This window comes from Caenorhabditis briggsae (genome assembly GCF_000004555.2).
Source record: "Caenorhabditis briggsae complete genome, chrV, whole genome shotgun sequence".
Classification (NCBI taxonomy): Eukaryota; Metazoa; Nematoda; class Chromadorea; order Rhabditida; family Rhabditidae; genus Caenorhabditis; species Caenorhabditis briggsae.
This window is the reverse complement of record NC_013488.2, coordinates 9,567,031-9,581,610: the sequence shown is the minus strand read 5'-3', so window position 1 is coordinate 9,581,610 and position 14,580 is coordinate 9,567,031. Positions and strand designations below refer to the sequence as shown.

The window sequence follows — 14,580 nt, the reverse complement described above, 5'->3', positions numbered from 1 at the left end:
CCTTCCACTTCGTCATCACATTTTCCTTTTGTCTACAAATCAAATTTTCACATCTTGCGTTTTTCCTCTTACTTGTTTTGTTTTTAAATCGTTCCTCTTCTTCTATTTTAAGACTACTTTATTCGCCTATTTTCCCAAGGATTTATCGTTCTGTTCCGTTCCTGATTCGTCAATGATGTGTTTCCAGGAGTAGGATGGGAATTTTTAAAAAGAAAATATACCGATTATCCGATGGCTATGATTTCATTTCTGTCTGTTTTCTTATAATCATTATCAGGACCCATTTCCTATAAATACTTCCTGAACTCTAAAAATTCAGAGTCATTCGATTTTCTGATTTAGTACACCTGATATTCCACACTTTTTTTTGCAGCGAATAGAATTAGATTAACCCGAATTCGCTAAATTTTATAGTCGATTCAATTAATCTCTGTGTGAAAAAAACGAGGAAAAAACGAAAGAAACCGAAGACCTTTTACGAGCAAACAACGAAAATTTGTTTCTTTTCGGAAATTTTGTTCTGACCTTTCTTCCGGCTTCCGGCTATTCCCAATCTATAATTATGCCTTCCAGTCGTCAACACAGATACTTTTCAGAATTCTTTATCAACAACTTTGGCCTTTTTCTGAAGATGTCTGAAGGAGTTTTTCCTTTTGAGTGAGGGGATTAGCTGTTACTTTTAGTTTGAAAAGATTTCGAGAATTGCGCTTCCAGGAAAAAAGATGACAATCTGTCTGAAAAAGGAATATCTGAAAATATGTTTTTTGATGAAAACATCTGTTTAGAATGTTGTGGTAAATGTTCATGATAGATCTGAAAAGGCTCGATTTCACCTGAAAAATATTCAGAGAACATTTTGAATATCACTCTGATCTAATTGCAATACGCATAAAAAATTGGGGAAAATTTGAGGATGGGCGGGGCTTAGGTCCGTTGACGAAATCCTCAAAGCCGCATTTGAATGATCATGTTATTTCGTAACTATTTTCTGGTCTATTTTTCGATAAATGTCATCGATTTTTTGAATTTTTTCCTCAGAAATCCGGCAATTTTAAACTTTTTCAGATAAAAATCTAAAAGATCGCAAAAATTGCATGCAGGCAATGAAAACTATTTAAAAAACTATGAAATTCATCGAAAAATCAAAAAAATAGGCCAGAAGATAATTACGAAAGTATATGATCCTTTAAATGCGTCTTTAAGGTCTTAATAGAAGGGCCCTCACACTGTCAAGTTTAAGCTCAATTATCACGATTTCTGTGAAATGATATAGAAAATACGTCAACGGATAAAAGCTTTGTGATATTTTGATAAACAATTTATTAGCAGACAACATATTCATATCTTTGACAAGAACCGAGATAAATTGGTTCAAAGTTAAAAGTTAGGACCCTTTTATTACAGGTTTTACGGTATCAATCTGTAGATTTCCAACTTTCCGATTTCAAATAAAAGATCCAATAAATGTTTCATGAAGTTTACCTAGATCTCCCAAAAAGGTTTGTTTGTTACTTGAAAGTTTTTCTATGCAAAAGTTCAAAAACAAGAATTCTATAAAGCCCTTCGTCTCCTTTTCTTGCTGTCGGCACAGCTTCAAAAGTCGCCCATCATCGGTCACAATTGCTCTTTGATTGTCACGTGTAGATGTCTATTTGAAGGTTTCGTCTTGTTTTCCTTTTCGACATGACCACCTCAAAAATATGTCGCTTACGTAGGCAATGCCGATTTTTGCTTATTCCACTCTTTTGTTCCTTCTCCTCGCCTAATTATCACTCAATGAATCTGTCCCGTTACAAGTATCCGTTTCATTCCCACAGATTCATCAAAATCAGAGTTGATTCTGAACTTTGAACATTTTCTCTCAGTTCATTTTTTATTTTTCTCCCCGTAGGACCATAAAATGACAAAATAAAGGCAAGTTCTCTCACTTTCTCTCCTCCCACTTTTTCCCAAAATATCCTCTTTATTTCATCTTCTTTTTTTCTCCTGTTTGCAGTTGAGATAATTCACAGCTCCTTCTTTTTTCTCTTTTTTTTCTAGATGAACATCTTTAATGAGGTTCCAAGTAAATGTAACACGATCAGTACAAATGTCTTGAATTCCATCTTGCTTTTTTTTGCAGGATGAGAAGAACTCTGAAAACGAATAAAAAGACTGGGTGGGGCTATAAGGAACCTCCATACATATATTGACAGGAACTAAAAAGAATAGATCTATGATGAAAAAATAAGACAACAACAACAGATTTATTGTATACTATTTTATTGCTACCACGAGTTTCAGACACGTCCGCCTTCTTCTTTTTTTGTGTTTTTTGTGGGCAGTCTGAACCCATTCCATTTCTCTGAAAGTTGCAGAATTTAAAGAGGAGTTCCAAGTTAACTTTGACACTTGTCAATCATATAGTCTAGTTCCAAAGGATCTTTGTTCCTGACTCGCGGACATCTGAACATTTCGAGAAATCTAAATTCTAAAGAAGCCACGTGCAGAGAAGGGACTGACGCAGGACCTTATTATAGGACTAATGTACTTCTTCTACGTAGATGAAATCAAAATAAGATTTTTTCTGCATAGCTGTCTGGACAACAATTTACAGTTTTTCAACTCCATCAAATCCCGGAAGTTCTCGGATCTTTCTTTCCGCGTCGGAGCCTTGATTACCTTCATTAAAACGGCTCATCTTCTTCTGTGTATCTACTACATTATTCGATTTCCATTCCCAAGTTCACTATAATCAGTTCCACTATTCAGTTTATCTTGTTCCAGCTTTTTTTTCCAGACGTCCATTTTCCATAGACCGGAACTTCGTCACCCTTCCTTTCCGTCGCCTTATCTCTCCGATCCTCAGTTTTTGCAGATTCTCATTTAGAATTTTCTAAACTCGATTTGGAGAAAAAGAAGTTTCCTGCCAACCTGAACTCGTTGACTCGAATCCGCTCAATCAGTTTCAACTCACCCAATGGACACATTTGTGTGTTTCATTCCTTTTTACTCCTGTCCCACTTCCTTCCGTCGTCGTCGTCATTTTTTTTTCCTTCTTCAACTCTTCTAAATTGCCTGAAACAAGTTTGGCGCCCAATCAAACAAATTTTCTCCTTCCTTCTCCTTCGCTTTTACTCTTTTTCCTTCTCAGGGTCCCACCCCGAGTCCATCCATTCGACACGGAAAACTCAATTTGGACATTTTTTCAAGATCAAATTTTTCCGAGATAGGAGAAGCGTCTAAAAAAAGGAATTCAAGTTCTTTGACCTTTTTCGATCCAGATCAAATTTCATTTCGAACAATGCACAGTATATTTATGCCACTCGTCAAAAGTCACATCACTTTATAGAAGCTCCATTTCCCAGATTTCCGATGATGGCATCTGAATCGGATGTTCTCTTTCAACTCAATATTAATCTGTTTGAACTTGGAGCCTAATGTTTCTTCAGATGCTCCTTCTGTTTACCTCCAGTATTCTCAAAACCTCTCTCAGTTTTTTTTCTTTTTCTCGCCCCTTCTTTCCTTTCCAGGAATACCCCCAATTTCACACTATCTCTTCTTCTTCTTCTTTTTTCTTATTTCATTCTTGAGCTTCTCCTCCCCGAACATAACTGATCATCACTCTGGGCTTGTGACCCTTTTAGGTAAGAAAGGAGCTCCTCCATTCTGCTCGCAGACCGCGTCTAACTGAATTTTCTTGAAGCTCCCGTGTCTCAGTTTCCGAAACCATCGAAACCCATTTGCATCCTGTCCCAACAACACACAAAGAAATTCGATTTCTTTTCCTCCAAAACCTTTCTTTCAATTGAAGAATGCTCAACATTTTCTCCTGTTTCGAACATTTTTCTTCTTCTCTATTTTCATTTCTTCGATTCTTCCAGAACGCCTTCTAAATGAACAATGGATTATGAAAGCACGTCGTCGTTCGACCCTGATATCGCTACAAATCTAACAGATCGTAAGTTGTTTTTTGTTGACTGCTTATTATTTTTGATTTCTATGGCAATGTCCTTCGAACAACAAAATCTCTTTTTTAGAAGAATCATGCGAATACATGGAGCCCGTCTACGTCAAAGAGCGCTTCTGGATGGTGGCGATTTTTGGAACAGCAGTGTGCCTTCTTAACATCATTGAGAACACATTTCTCTTGTTCATGTTGTTCAAAAAGTGAGTGTAAAAGTGAGACAAAAAATGAGCTTCTGAACACTTTCGACACCAATGGATTGAATAGGGCCAGCTGAGAGAAAAACTGGACAAAGGAAAACTAGAAAGATCTGTAAAAATTCTTGGTCTGGCCATGATAGTAGATCTGAAAAAGGGATTAAAACAGATTAGACCAAATATATTTGTTTCTAGAAAATCCTACCGATCCAGCCACATGCTCTACCTGGCTCTATTGGCATTCTTCGATGTTTGGATGGCTGTTGCCTACATACCTTTGATGAGTTTGAACCTGTTCGTCGACTACTATAAGTCTGTCTTCTTACTCCGAGCTTGGTTTGCCTATATGTTACCCATGTTCACAATATCCCATATCGCTATGACAGCTTCTTCCTTTTTGATGGTAAACAATAGAAGCTCAAAAATCGAAGAACATCTAGAACTGTTTCAGGTAGCCGCTTCACTGGAAAGATATGTCATAACTTGCCATCCAACGAAAACCCGCTGGCTATCCAGAAATCGAGTATGGATAGCAGCGTTTGCAATATTCCTTGGTGTCGCTTGCAAATTCTCTCTACTTTTTGAGATGGATGTAAGTTGTTATAATTTTAAGAAGAACCCATCTAATAATTTTTTTCAGATACGATACTTGCCCGAATGCTACGATACTATGGGAGAATACCAACTTGACCTGTCTCCTCTCGCTCTCCATGAAGTCTACTCATATTGGAAATCTCTCTTCCGAACCATCGTCACGATTCTGATTCCATTCTTTTTATTAGCCTTCATCAACGTCCGAATCGTGTTGGTGCTGTCGAAAAGTGAATTCAAGTTTCTGCACTCAACGAAATTGAGCGAGGCAAAGCGGAAGTCGGCGGTTAGAAACGCAACGAGAACTTTGGTTTTCATCGTCTTCACCTACCTTCTTTCGAATGTACTCAACGTGATTATCATTCTGTGGGAATACATTGACAAGAAAATGTTGACCCATCAATTCCAAACTTTCTACATGTTCGCTGTCGACGTTGTTTCTCTCTCCACAATTGTATTCGGAGCACTTCGACTTCCGATTTATGTCATCTGTCAGGCCAATCTCAGAAAGGAGTTCTTCGCTCAATTGAAGAAGATAATAACTCTGAATAGCTACTCGGTAAGTTAAGTAATTATTAACTGCTAATGCACTACTTCTTTTTTTTCTTCTATCCCTATTTTAACAGATCCACTAACATGTGAAGATGTTTCAGTTCAAACTTTGTTTCGTCATTTCCTTTTCCTATTTTTTTGCACATTTGCACATCAAATCCTATCAAATTATAGCATCATCTGATTTTCATCTTTTATTCAGGGTTATCTTTCCTCTCCAACCAAAAACATGACGGTCGAAGATATGGATATCGATCGAAGAACTCCTGAACCGTGTGAAGCTGGTGAGAGACAGTATCCGTTACTACTTTCGTTAGGTAGATTCCTTGGTTTCTCTAACACCTTCTCATAATACTTTTCTGTTCTAGGTACCGTCTTAATCGTGGAGTCTGACCAGAAGAACGATTCATCAAAGACTTGTACAGTAATCCGAAAGAATAGTGTCCATCGCTCAAACGGAGGCTTCACTGATATGAGCGAAAAAGTTCAAATTGTCTAAAATGCTGGTAGAAGATGAACAACTTTAACTTTTCAATTGTTCCTTTAGATCTCAAAGCCCTGTCATACTTTTCCTGTGCTTTAATCATTTCCTTCCCATTCATCCAGTTTTAACATTTTTCACGGGTTTCTTCTTCTCCCTCTTTTTCAACCCTTTGTGTCTTCGTCCTGAAAAAAATAAACTTGTGTGAACTGAAGCGATCCCTTTCGGCTTTGCATTCATGATATGAGAGAAGGTGGAGGATTACTGTACATCGGAGACAGAGGCAATGTTAGATTGTCCAAAAAAACATGACGAAGTTTTGGAGAGAAGACTGATCTTTGAAGTTTCCACGTTGTAACAGTATGGGTAAACATTCCAAAGCAACACTCTGGAAATACAGTTTTTCGAATGACTATCAGGAAGCTAAAAATACAGAATTTTTCCTGCTAGCTCATACCATTACAAGTTATGAACATAATCCGATTATCCTTCCAAGTATGAAACCATGACGTCCTGTCTTTTTATATTCTGACCGCCTGTAAATCCACTTTTTTCTCAAGATTCACAGTTCATGGTTACTTATTCCATACTGCATGACATCACTAAACGAAAAGGATTCGATAATTGAGTTCAAAATATGACCCATATAGAATCGAATTTAAAAGAATTTGATCTTGAATTGAACTTTTTGGATATCGAAATAAAATTCTAGTCTGAATATGGCTTGCCGAATAATACACGAATACTGAATCATTCGCGAAATGTTTCGAAAAAAAGTAATGTTGAGATTAAAAAAGATGAGTTGAGTCGCAAATCCACAACTTTGAATAAAATCTGTGTGAACTCTGATTCATCTTTTTCTTTTGACTTTGCATAAATTATGAAGGTGGAGGATTACTGTGGCAATGTTTGTGAGGGTCGGGTTTCGTCGTCGACGACGACGATCAATGCTGAAAATTCTGCAAATTCTGAAACGTCGAATAAAAGACAGCCAGGAAAGCGGAGGATCGAAACGAAACACACGCCGCACGTTTCCGGTTTGGTGTTAATTTGGATTTCAAAGAAAAAAAAACAGAATTGGGAGAGAATTGAGCGGCTCCGTTTCGACCTTGTTATCACATCACTTCATTTTTCCTGTGTGACTAAACACAAAACAAACCAATTGTGTCTGTTTTGTTCGTTCCCGGGGCCCCGCTTCTTCCCACTTGTATCCCATCTTTCCCCGTCTGGCGGCTCTCTCAAAGGCGGAGCAGCATCCAGTGGCTCACCTCTCTCTTCTTTTCTTTCAAGAGTGTCCCATCATTCTATCTCTGGGCTACCTTTATTCCGAAACCATCTACTTATTCCGAAACCTAGACCAACTTCCTCTTCCTTCCTCTACCTCTTCTATTCCTCAACATCATCTGAATTTGGAATGGAAAGTGATCCGGTGAGAGGGAATTGGGGAATGAAAATGACGATACCGGGAACTGTCCAGCCCGCAAAAAAAGTAATTTGTTTAGTAGGCCCCAAAAATTCTCGGAGATTACGATCGGCGGGGCGCGAGAAACACAAAAAGAGCGAAAAAAGAAAGGCACCAGGCGTTTTGAGAAGAAGTAGAAGACGCGAATCAGGGAGCGGGGCGCTGGGAGAGGGTATTGTGGACACGACACGTTTTTAGACATCCTCCCACCCGTGTCTTCTCCTATCTTCACACTCTTGTTATTATAACCTTTACTTTACTGCCTAACCTCATCTTCACACAGTTTTTCCCTCCATTGGTCCATATGATTATTGATCTGTCCGATTTGGACAAGCCAGTGGTAAGTTCCTTTTCTCAAATTCCCAGTGGTCAGAGCCTTGTCCAGTATGTTTGTCGACACTCTTATCACCAGTCATGATGTTCTAACACATTTGAACACCCGCCCACTTGAAAAGAGTTTTTTCGGAGAAAGACCGCCAAGCAGAAGAAGAAAAGACTGTATCAATGTACTGGTTTTGAATAATAGGGAGAATTCGCTGAAAAATGATAATCATGGGAATCTAGAAAAAGATGATAACATATCAGTTTTATGCAAAGAAAGTGTTCAGATGAAAAGTTTAAAAGTACTAGAGATGTCTGTAAGTTTATCCTCTTCATCCTTGATCAGAAATCTTTCTCGGATTTTGATGTTATCATAAAAAAGCACAGGATGTTCTCAGAAACCCAACTGTGATCATTCCAGACTAGACTTATTCTGCTGTCGCCAGTAGAATGCCTTTAAGAACTTTAAATCCTAGATGGCCGGGCCTGGCAGGACCGGAATTTAGCAAGTATGCTCAAAATTACACTTTTAAATCAGTGTGAAGTAGTATTTCCGCGCAGGGGCTCTTCTCCCCATTTCCTTCCACTCTCACAACAATAACTTTTCGTTGTAATAAACCTCAATTCATCTGTTCTTCTTCTTCAGAACGCCTCACAGCTCATCCATCAGGTACTTCATGACGCTTTCCTGGCCGCAGATCTTGGAAACTACACAGAAGCCGTCAATTTGCTCGATAAACCGCCTGCATGGCAAAGTGAGTGTGTACACCATTTGCATGGAACTTTTCACATCTGGAAGTGATTGATCAGTTTTATTAGTTTTACCGCAAAGTGACTCAACGATGCTGCTAGTTGTTTTCTCTTTTCTTTTTGCTTTCTTCTTTTCTTCTTTTGTTTGATCCATAAAAAAATTGTACGAACCGATCGGCGAAGTTCAGAGGCAAGTGAAAAAGAAATGAGATTGAAACATCGAAGCTCTCCGAATTTTTAAAGTTTCTAAAACCACATCTTCTAGATTTTTATCTCTTTTTTCTACTCTTCTGAAACCCATAAATTTAAAGTGACTCTCTCCGAATAAAAGTTACATAAACAGTAGTCAAAAGTGAAATAGTTAGTTGACCGGTGACGCGATCTCTATCGAACATGTTCCTCACTTCCTCACTGGACTTTGTACGAGTCAAAAATATGACGTGTTGAGGGAAATTAGATGGAGAGGGAGATTTGAATGAGTTACGATCTTTTCAGCGTGGGGAATCGGTTTCGCAATTGTATCGGGATGCAGTTTCTCAGCTCCTCTCGGGATTCTTCTGCTTCCTTGTTTATCAAAATCACTTTATGAGAGAATCATGACATTTCTTGTTGCTGTTGGCATTGGTGCATTATCTGGGTCAACTATTTTCATTATGCTTCCACAAGCATTTCATCTGACATCATTCGAGCATTTCGAATATCATACAAAATCCCTGATCATTCTTTGCGCACTCTATGCATTTTTCACTGTTGATCGAATGTTACAGTATATTTTGGAATTCAGGTTTGTTAGTTTTCCTTATAAAAACATTCCGGTGGTGACTTTTAAAGATTCTGATTCGTACCGATACGGTTCGACCGTTACACTTCTATTTGAAGTAGTCGCAGATGACTTTAGAAGATAACGCAACCTTCAAACGATCAAACAACTTCAAGCGAACTTTTTTCAGGAGACGTCGTCAAACGAAACGAAGGATTCATGCATCAACAATCGCTTCATTAATGAACACCCCAACTGCTAAAAGAAGAGAAAACGGTCACAATGTGACGGAAGAAACGATAGTGCCATCGGAACCACCGACGCTCACTCATTTGCAAGTCCCTGATCTTCATAATCATCACAGATTTCGACGAGAGTCGGAACTATCAGATGTTGAGAGGACAGAGCAACAAGAAAAAGAGATGGCTGAATTAGCAAATGATTTGGAAATGGCATTGACAAATAACGTGCTGGCTAGAACGGTCAGTTTTAGATATTGAGTCAGGGATCTATATTTCTTCCTATATTCAGTTTTCCACACGTCGTAGAGTTGCTGTTGTGAGTGGAGGACTTGATGATATTGAATTCAGAAGTCCCAAACACTCCCATCACACTAATGGAAACACTTCTCAATTTCTGGATGTTATCAATAACGAATTCCATAGAAGGATGACTCCTTTATCATCTCGACCTGGTAGTCCCGTTGCTATAAACATTGAAGAGCCAAAGGAAAGCTACGAAATGAAACCGAAATCTGAAAAACTTCCAAATGGCGCTCAGGACGATGGCGATGCAATGTCAGTTTCTATCCGAGTAGTTGAAAAGAAAGTGATCGAACCAGCAGCAATGGAAGTGGCCTCAGTCGCCTACATGATCATTTTTGGATCTTCAGCGAATAATTTTGTGGATGGGATGAGCATGGGAGCGGCATTTTCTGATAATCTATTACGTGGGCTCAGTATTGGAGTTGCTGTGGTATCGCAACAGTTTCCACAAGAACTCGGAACACTTGCGATTCTAATTAAATCAGGATTAGGACTCAAAAAGACACTTCTATTCAATATGGTTCCGATTGTTTTAAGTTTTCTCGGATTCTCTGTTGGCGTGATGTTGGATAGTGTGGATGATTCATATGACGAATACATCTTTGCCATTTCTTCTGGCATGTATATGTACATTTTCTTAGGAACTTTGGTATGCAGCTAACTTTGGAAGGCATCCTAATTTTTGTGTTTTCAGATTCCCGAAGTTCGAGAGTCGACGAATGAATTAATCAAGGAAAATTTTGCGGAGAGTATATTGGTTTCAATTCTACAGGCAGGTGGCATTCTTTTTGGAACCACTTTTATGTATTTCATGAGTCGGGTGAACTCTGTTGATTTTTAAGCAGTATCTGCTTTATTTTTTTCTGTGTCAATCTCTTTTTTCTCCCTCTCTCTCCATCCCCGCTTTGTTATATACTGTACGGGTTCACTAGTTTTTGTAGTATTCTCGTTAAATCTTCTATAAATATGTCAACGTCATTTTTTGAAAAACAGCACCTATTAAAAGAGAAAACAACATAGACACAACAGCAATTATATATTTACATGCGAGTGCACTTATCAAGCCCGTTTTCTAAAGGTGAGATCTTGTCGGTTGGCACTTTTTCATTCTCCGATTCTGCTCCACCAATCGCATTCTTCATTTCTTCATCTCCTACTCGTTCTGGTACTACATTGAAAATAATTTGCATGAACTTAGTAGTCTCTTCTGAAAATATTCCCTAATTCTAGTCATTCCGAAACATAAAATTTTTACCATTGATACTATGAGAAGCGTTTTTGAAAGCTTCCACAGATGGAAGAGCACGATCCCACACAAAAATTATAAAGATGATAAGTCCTCCCAGAAGAATTCCCAGTCCAACAGCTGATGATTTGAATTCATCGATAATACTGATAACTACCATTGATGTGCATACGAAAAAGAAAAGAATTGGCATAATGATTGGAAGTTGAATACGATCCGGATGACGTGGACGGCCTCTGAATCTGAGGTAGAGAAGAGCTGACATGGTGAACGCTCTTTGGGACCATTGTGCAAAAGCCACGTAGTTGATCAACTTGTCCGGGTCTCCCATGAAGGACACCGCCATGGAGATGAGGATCTAAAAATTAGGGAATTTCGAATCTAACTATAAGCAGTTAATGAATAAAACTTACATGAACGAGTAAAGCTACTCTCGGAGAATCACATTTTGGAGCGATTCCTGATATGGCGCTAGGAATGTGTCCTTGTCTGGAGACAGCTTGAAGGTATCTGGAACAGGCACAATAGGTAAAATTTGGACACAGTGGGCACTGAAAATTACCTGCTAGCCGAGAACATTGTGCTGTTCAATGATCCGACAAGAAGGATTGCAACCATCACAGGCATCACAAAAGCAGCAGTTCCTAATGTTTTCTTTGCAAAATCAATGGCTACAGCATCAGATGCACCCATCTCTGGAAGAGATAGAACGACACTGTAGGAGATGTTGACTGCCACGTAAATCACTCCGATACATGTCATTCCAATCACAATGGACAGCGGCATTGTGCGTTTTGGGTTCTCGATTTCTTCAGCTCCAAAGTTTAAAATGTCCCATCCATCATATGAGAAAAGACCAGCAAATAGAGCATTAACAAATGGTCCAGGATTCCAATGAGATCCCGTAAACGGGGCTTGCAGATTTTGATTCCAACCTTTGAAAATGAGAAAGTAGAATCCAGTGATAATAATAAGAAGTGTTGCAGCAATCTTCGCAATTGAAGCCAGAATCGAAAAGCGTTGGACGAAAGTTTTGAGTGAGAAAAAGTTCATAAACATCAGAAGCATGATCAATGAGAATCCCAAAAGTTTCTTGGCCCAGAACTCGGAAGTTGAATCCAATTCCACCCCGGCTCCCTGAAAAACGAAAATCAATCTGAAGATTGCACTTTCTCTTTTTCCAAACCCGAAACACATATTCAGCGAATGTTTGCGCTTGGACAGCCAGTGTCGCCGGATAGTTGATAGTACAACCAATGCACATGAAGGCAAAGGCGACTGGATACCTGAAACATCAAAGAACTGGTCAAAATGTTTCTGAAAAGTGTGAATTTCACATGCCATTTCATGAAGCAAAGGTATGCAAAATCTCCACCGGAAAGACGAATTGAAGTACCAAGTTCGACATAGCAAAATGATCCAAGCATTGAAATAAGAGCCGCTAAAATCCAGATGATGAGTGAGAGACCGACCTAAAAGTTTTCGGTGATTAGGGAAAAAAATTCAAGAAATGCAGAGAGATATGTTACTCCTAGAATTCATTTGGTAATTATTCTGCATGCATTAAATTAAAAGAAAAATACTCACCGATTTGACATTTTTAATAATGGAGGTGGGTGTGATGAAGATTCCGGACCCGACGATATTACCCACGATATACGAAATGGCGCCTAATAGGCCCATTTTCTGGGAACGGGAGTCATCGGGCATTTCTGCAGGGACTCCTGAAATTCAAGAATTTTATGATAAAACAAACAGTAGTTGGTCAAATGTCATTGAAATAGAAAAACGACCTGATAAAGCAACTAAAACTTTTTGAGTTGAAAAGGAAGCATGACTTGAACTACTACTATTCATCGAACTATCATCACTTTCGGTAAAAGGCATTTTGTGGGAATTTTGAAAATAAGATTACCCGAAAGGGGATGACTTTTCAGTTGATGCGTGTTGAATTCGTACGTCAAGACGAAAAAATCTATCACATGCCTCCGGAACAACGAATTAGTGCAATCAGCAGTACGATTAGTTATCACTCCCAGGAGCGCAAAATTTTTCAGGGTGCATTTTGTAGTGGGTACTTGGTCGATGATTTAGTATTCATGATAGAATTTATACTAAATATCATCAATCTGGAAACTAGTGATAAGAAGGTTCAAAATGATCTAGCCCATTTTTTAATATTTTTCGATGATTCTTGAGTATAAATTGTTCTTTTCTAAATCGAAATCAGCACAATTCAACTAACGTAAAGTCTGTAATAGAACGGTCCCTCAACTTTTAACTTTGAGCCGATTTATCTCGGTTCCTGTACAAGATATAAAGAAGTCGTCATGTGATAAATTGTTTATCATAATATCAAAAATATTTTAACAGCTTACTAGGGAATTATCTGAGCATCATTCCAAGTAACACTTCATGACCTATATCATCAAAATGCCCATGAAATTCTGATACTGAATATGTTTTTTGTTTTTGCGAAACGATGGTGAGCTGCGAGAAAGTTAGGTCAAAATATAATTTTCAGTTGATTTCTAGACTGTGTTAGGCTTTTTAAATTTGAAATAAATATATCACGTGTCTCGCGTCGATTTTCAATGCAAAATGCAGCCTAGACATCAACTGAAAATTATATTTTGACCTAATTTTCTCGAAGCTCACCGCCAAAAACAGAAAACATTTTCCGAATTTTAACAATATGGCGGGCTCTTATATTACAGGTTTTACGGTGACTATCGGAAAAATGTGAGCATGCAGCATTTTTTGATAGATCAGTTTCCCTGAAGTATCTACGTCCGCGGCAATTTTATAGTTTTTTTTTCCAACAATGAAGTTGTTAAACATTCCAAGAATTGGTGAGCAGTAATTTTATATTGAAATTACATTTCAGCAAAAAATGTTTTTCGTTGAAGAAAAAGCAACTGAAGCTTCAATAGAATAGATACAACTTTTAAAAGTACCGGATACGCTCTGATATGTAGAGGGATACCCAAGCTTTAAATTTTTCAAACCATATATCTCCTAGCTTGAAAAAGATATCCAAATTTTGTCAATGGATAAAATCTTGAGGATATTATAATAAACAGTTTATTAGTAGATCACATTTTGATATTTTTTATAGGAACAGAGATAAACTAGCTCAAAGTTGACGGTTAGGGTGGCACTCTATTAGTATTATTACGGTATTTTACGTTATCTCAACTTCCAGACTTCTACTTGTCTACAAGTGTTTGGCTAATTCAGAAAATAGCTGTTCAAATTTTACAATAACCCAAAAGTTAACATATAAGAAGATAACCAGAAAAACAATTAAAGAAAAATGGTGATTTCAAAAACTATCCCTAAAAAAGTGAAAACAAAGATCAGTCGATTAGAAATATAAAACTGAAATTGGTCTAGATCGAATGTTTCCACTTTTTCATATCAAAAAGAGGTCTTAAGTATCTATAAAACCCAAAAAATACATTTCAAGAATGCAATAAATTCATGTGTTAAATGCAACATAAAGGTGCTAAAACAGTGAAGTTAAAACCACGCGAGAACAAGCGGTAGGTGATAAGAAAAGGAGCCATCTCGACACGAATTTCCAATTTTTCGGTGATAAAGTACATGTGTAAGTCGGAGCTAAGCACCCAACTGCGTGGTGTTATCAATTCCTGACCAACGGTTGCCTGTCGATTAGTAGACGGAAATTTTAAAGAGAAAGGAAGAAGAAAGAAAAAGAAGCAAAAG

General features: G+C 38.0%; 3 protein-coding genes across 3 annotated transcripts; 2 read left to right on the top strand and 1 right to left on the bottom strand.

The window, feature by feature from the left end:
* Positions 1-3,882: 3,882 nt before the first annotated feature.
* CBG23207 lies at positions 3,883-5,785 on the top strand (the record flags this gene model as incomplete). The annotated part of the gene is made up of 7 exons (XM_002636479.1): positions 3,883-3,940; positions 4,020-4,149; positions 4,339-4,546; positions 4,595-4,735; positions 4,784-5,293; positions 5,489-5,570; positions 5,655-5,785. 7 exons carry the CDS (start codon positions 3,883-3,885, stop codon positions 5,783-5,785), a joined length of 1,260 nt encoding a protein of 419 aa, XP_002636525.1.
* Positions 5,786-7,533: 1,748 nt separating this feature from the next.
* On the top strand, positions 7,534-10,446 carry Cbr-tag-140 (the record flags this gene model as incomplete). The annotated part of the gene is made up of 6 exons (XM_002636480.1): positions 7,534-7,569; positions 8,197-8,305; positions 8,796-9,084; positions 9,251-9,542; positions 9,592-10,254; positions 10,300-10,446. 6 exons carry the CDS (start codon positions 7,534-7,536, stop codon positions 10,444-10,446), a joined length of 1,536 nt encoding a protein of 511 aa, XP_002636526.1.
* A 199-nt stretch (positions 10,447-10,645) lies between these two features.
* Positions 10,646-12,561, bottom strand: Cbr-aat-6 (the record flags this gene model as incomplete). The annotated part of the gene is made up of 7 exons (XM_045237521.1): positions 10,646-10,812; positions 10,861-11,209; positions 11,265-11,361; positions 11,414-11,988; positions 12,038-12,137; positions 12,193-12,323; positions 12,439-12,561. 7 exons carry the CDS (start codon positions 12,559-12,561, stop codon positions 10,646-10,648), a joined length of 1,542 nt encoding a protein of 513 aa, XP_045097814.1.
* Positions 12,562-14,580: the final 2,019 nt, after the last annotated feature.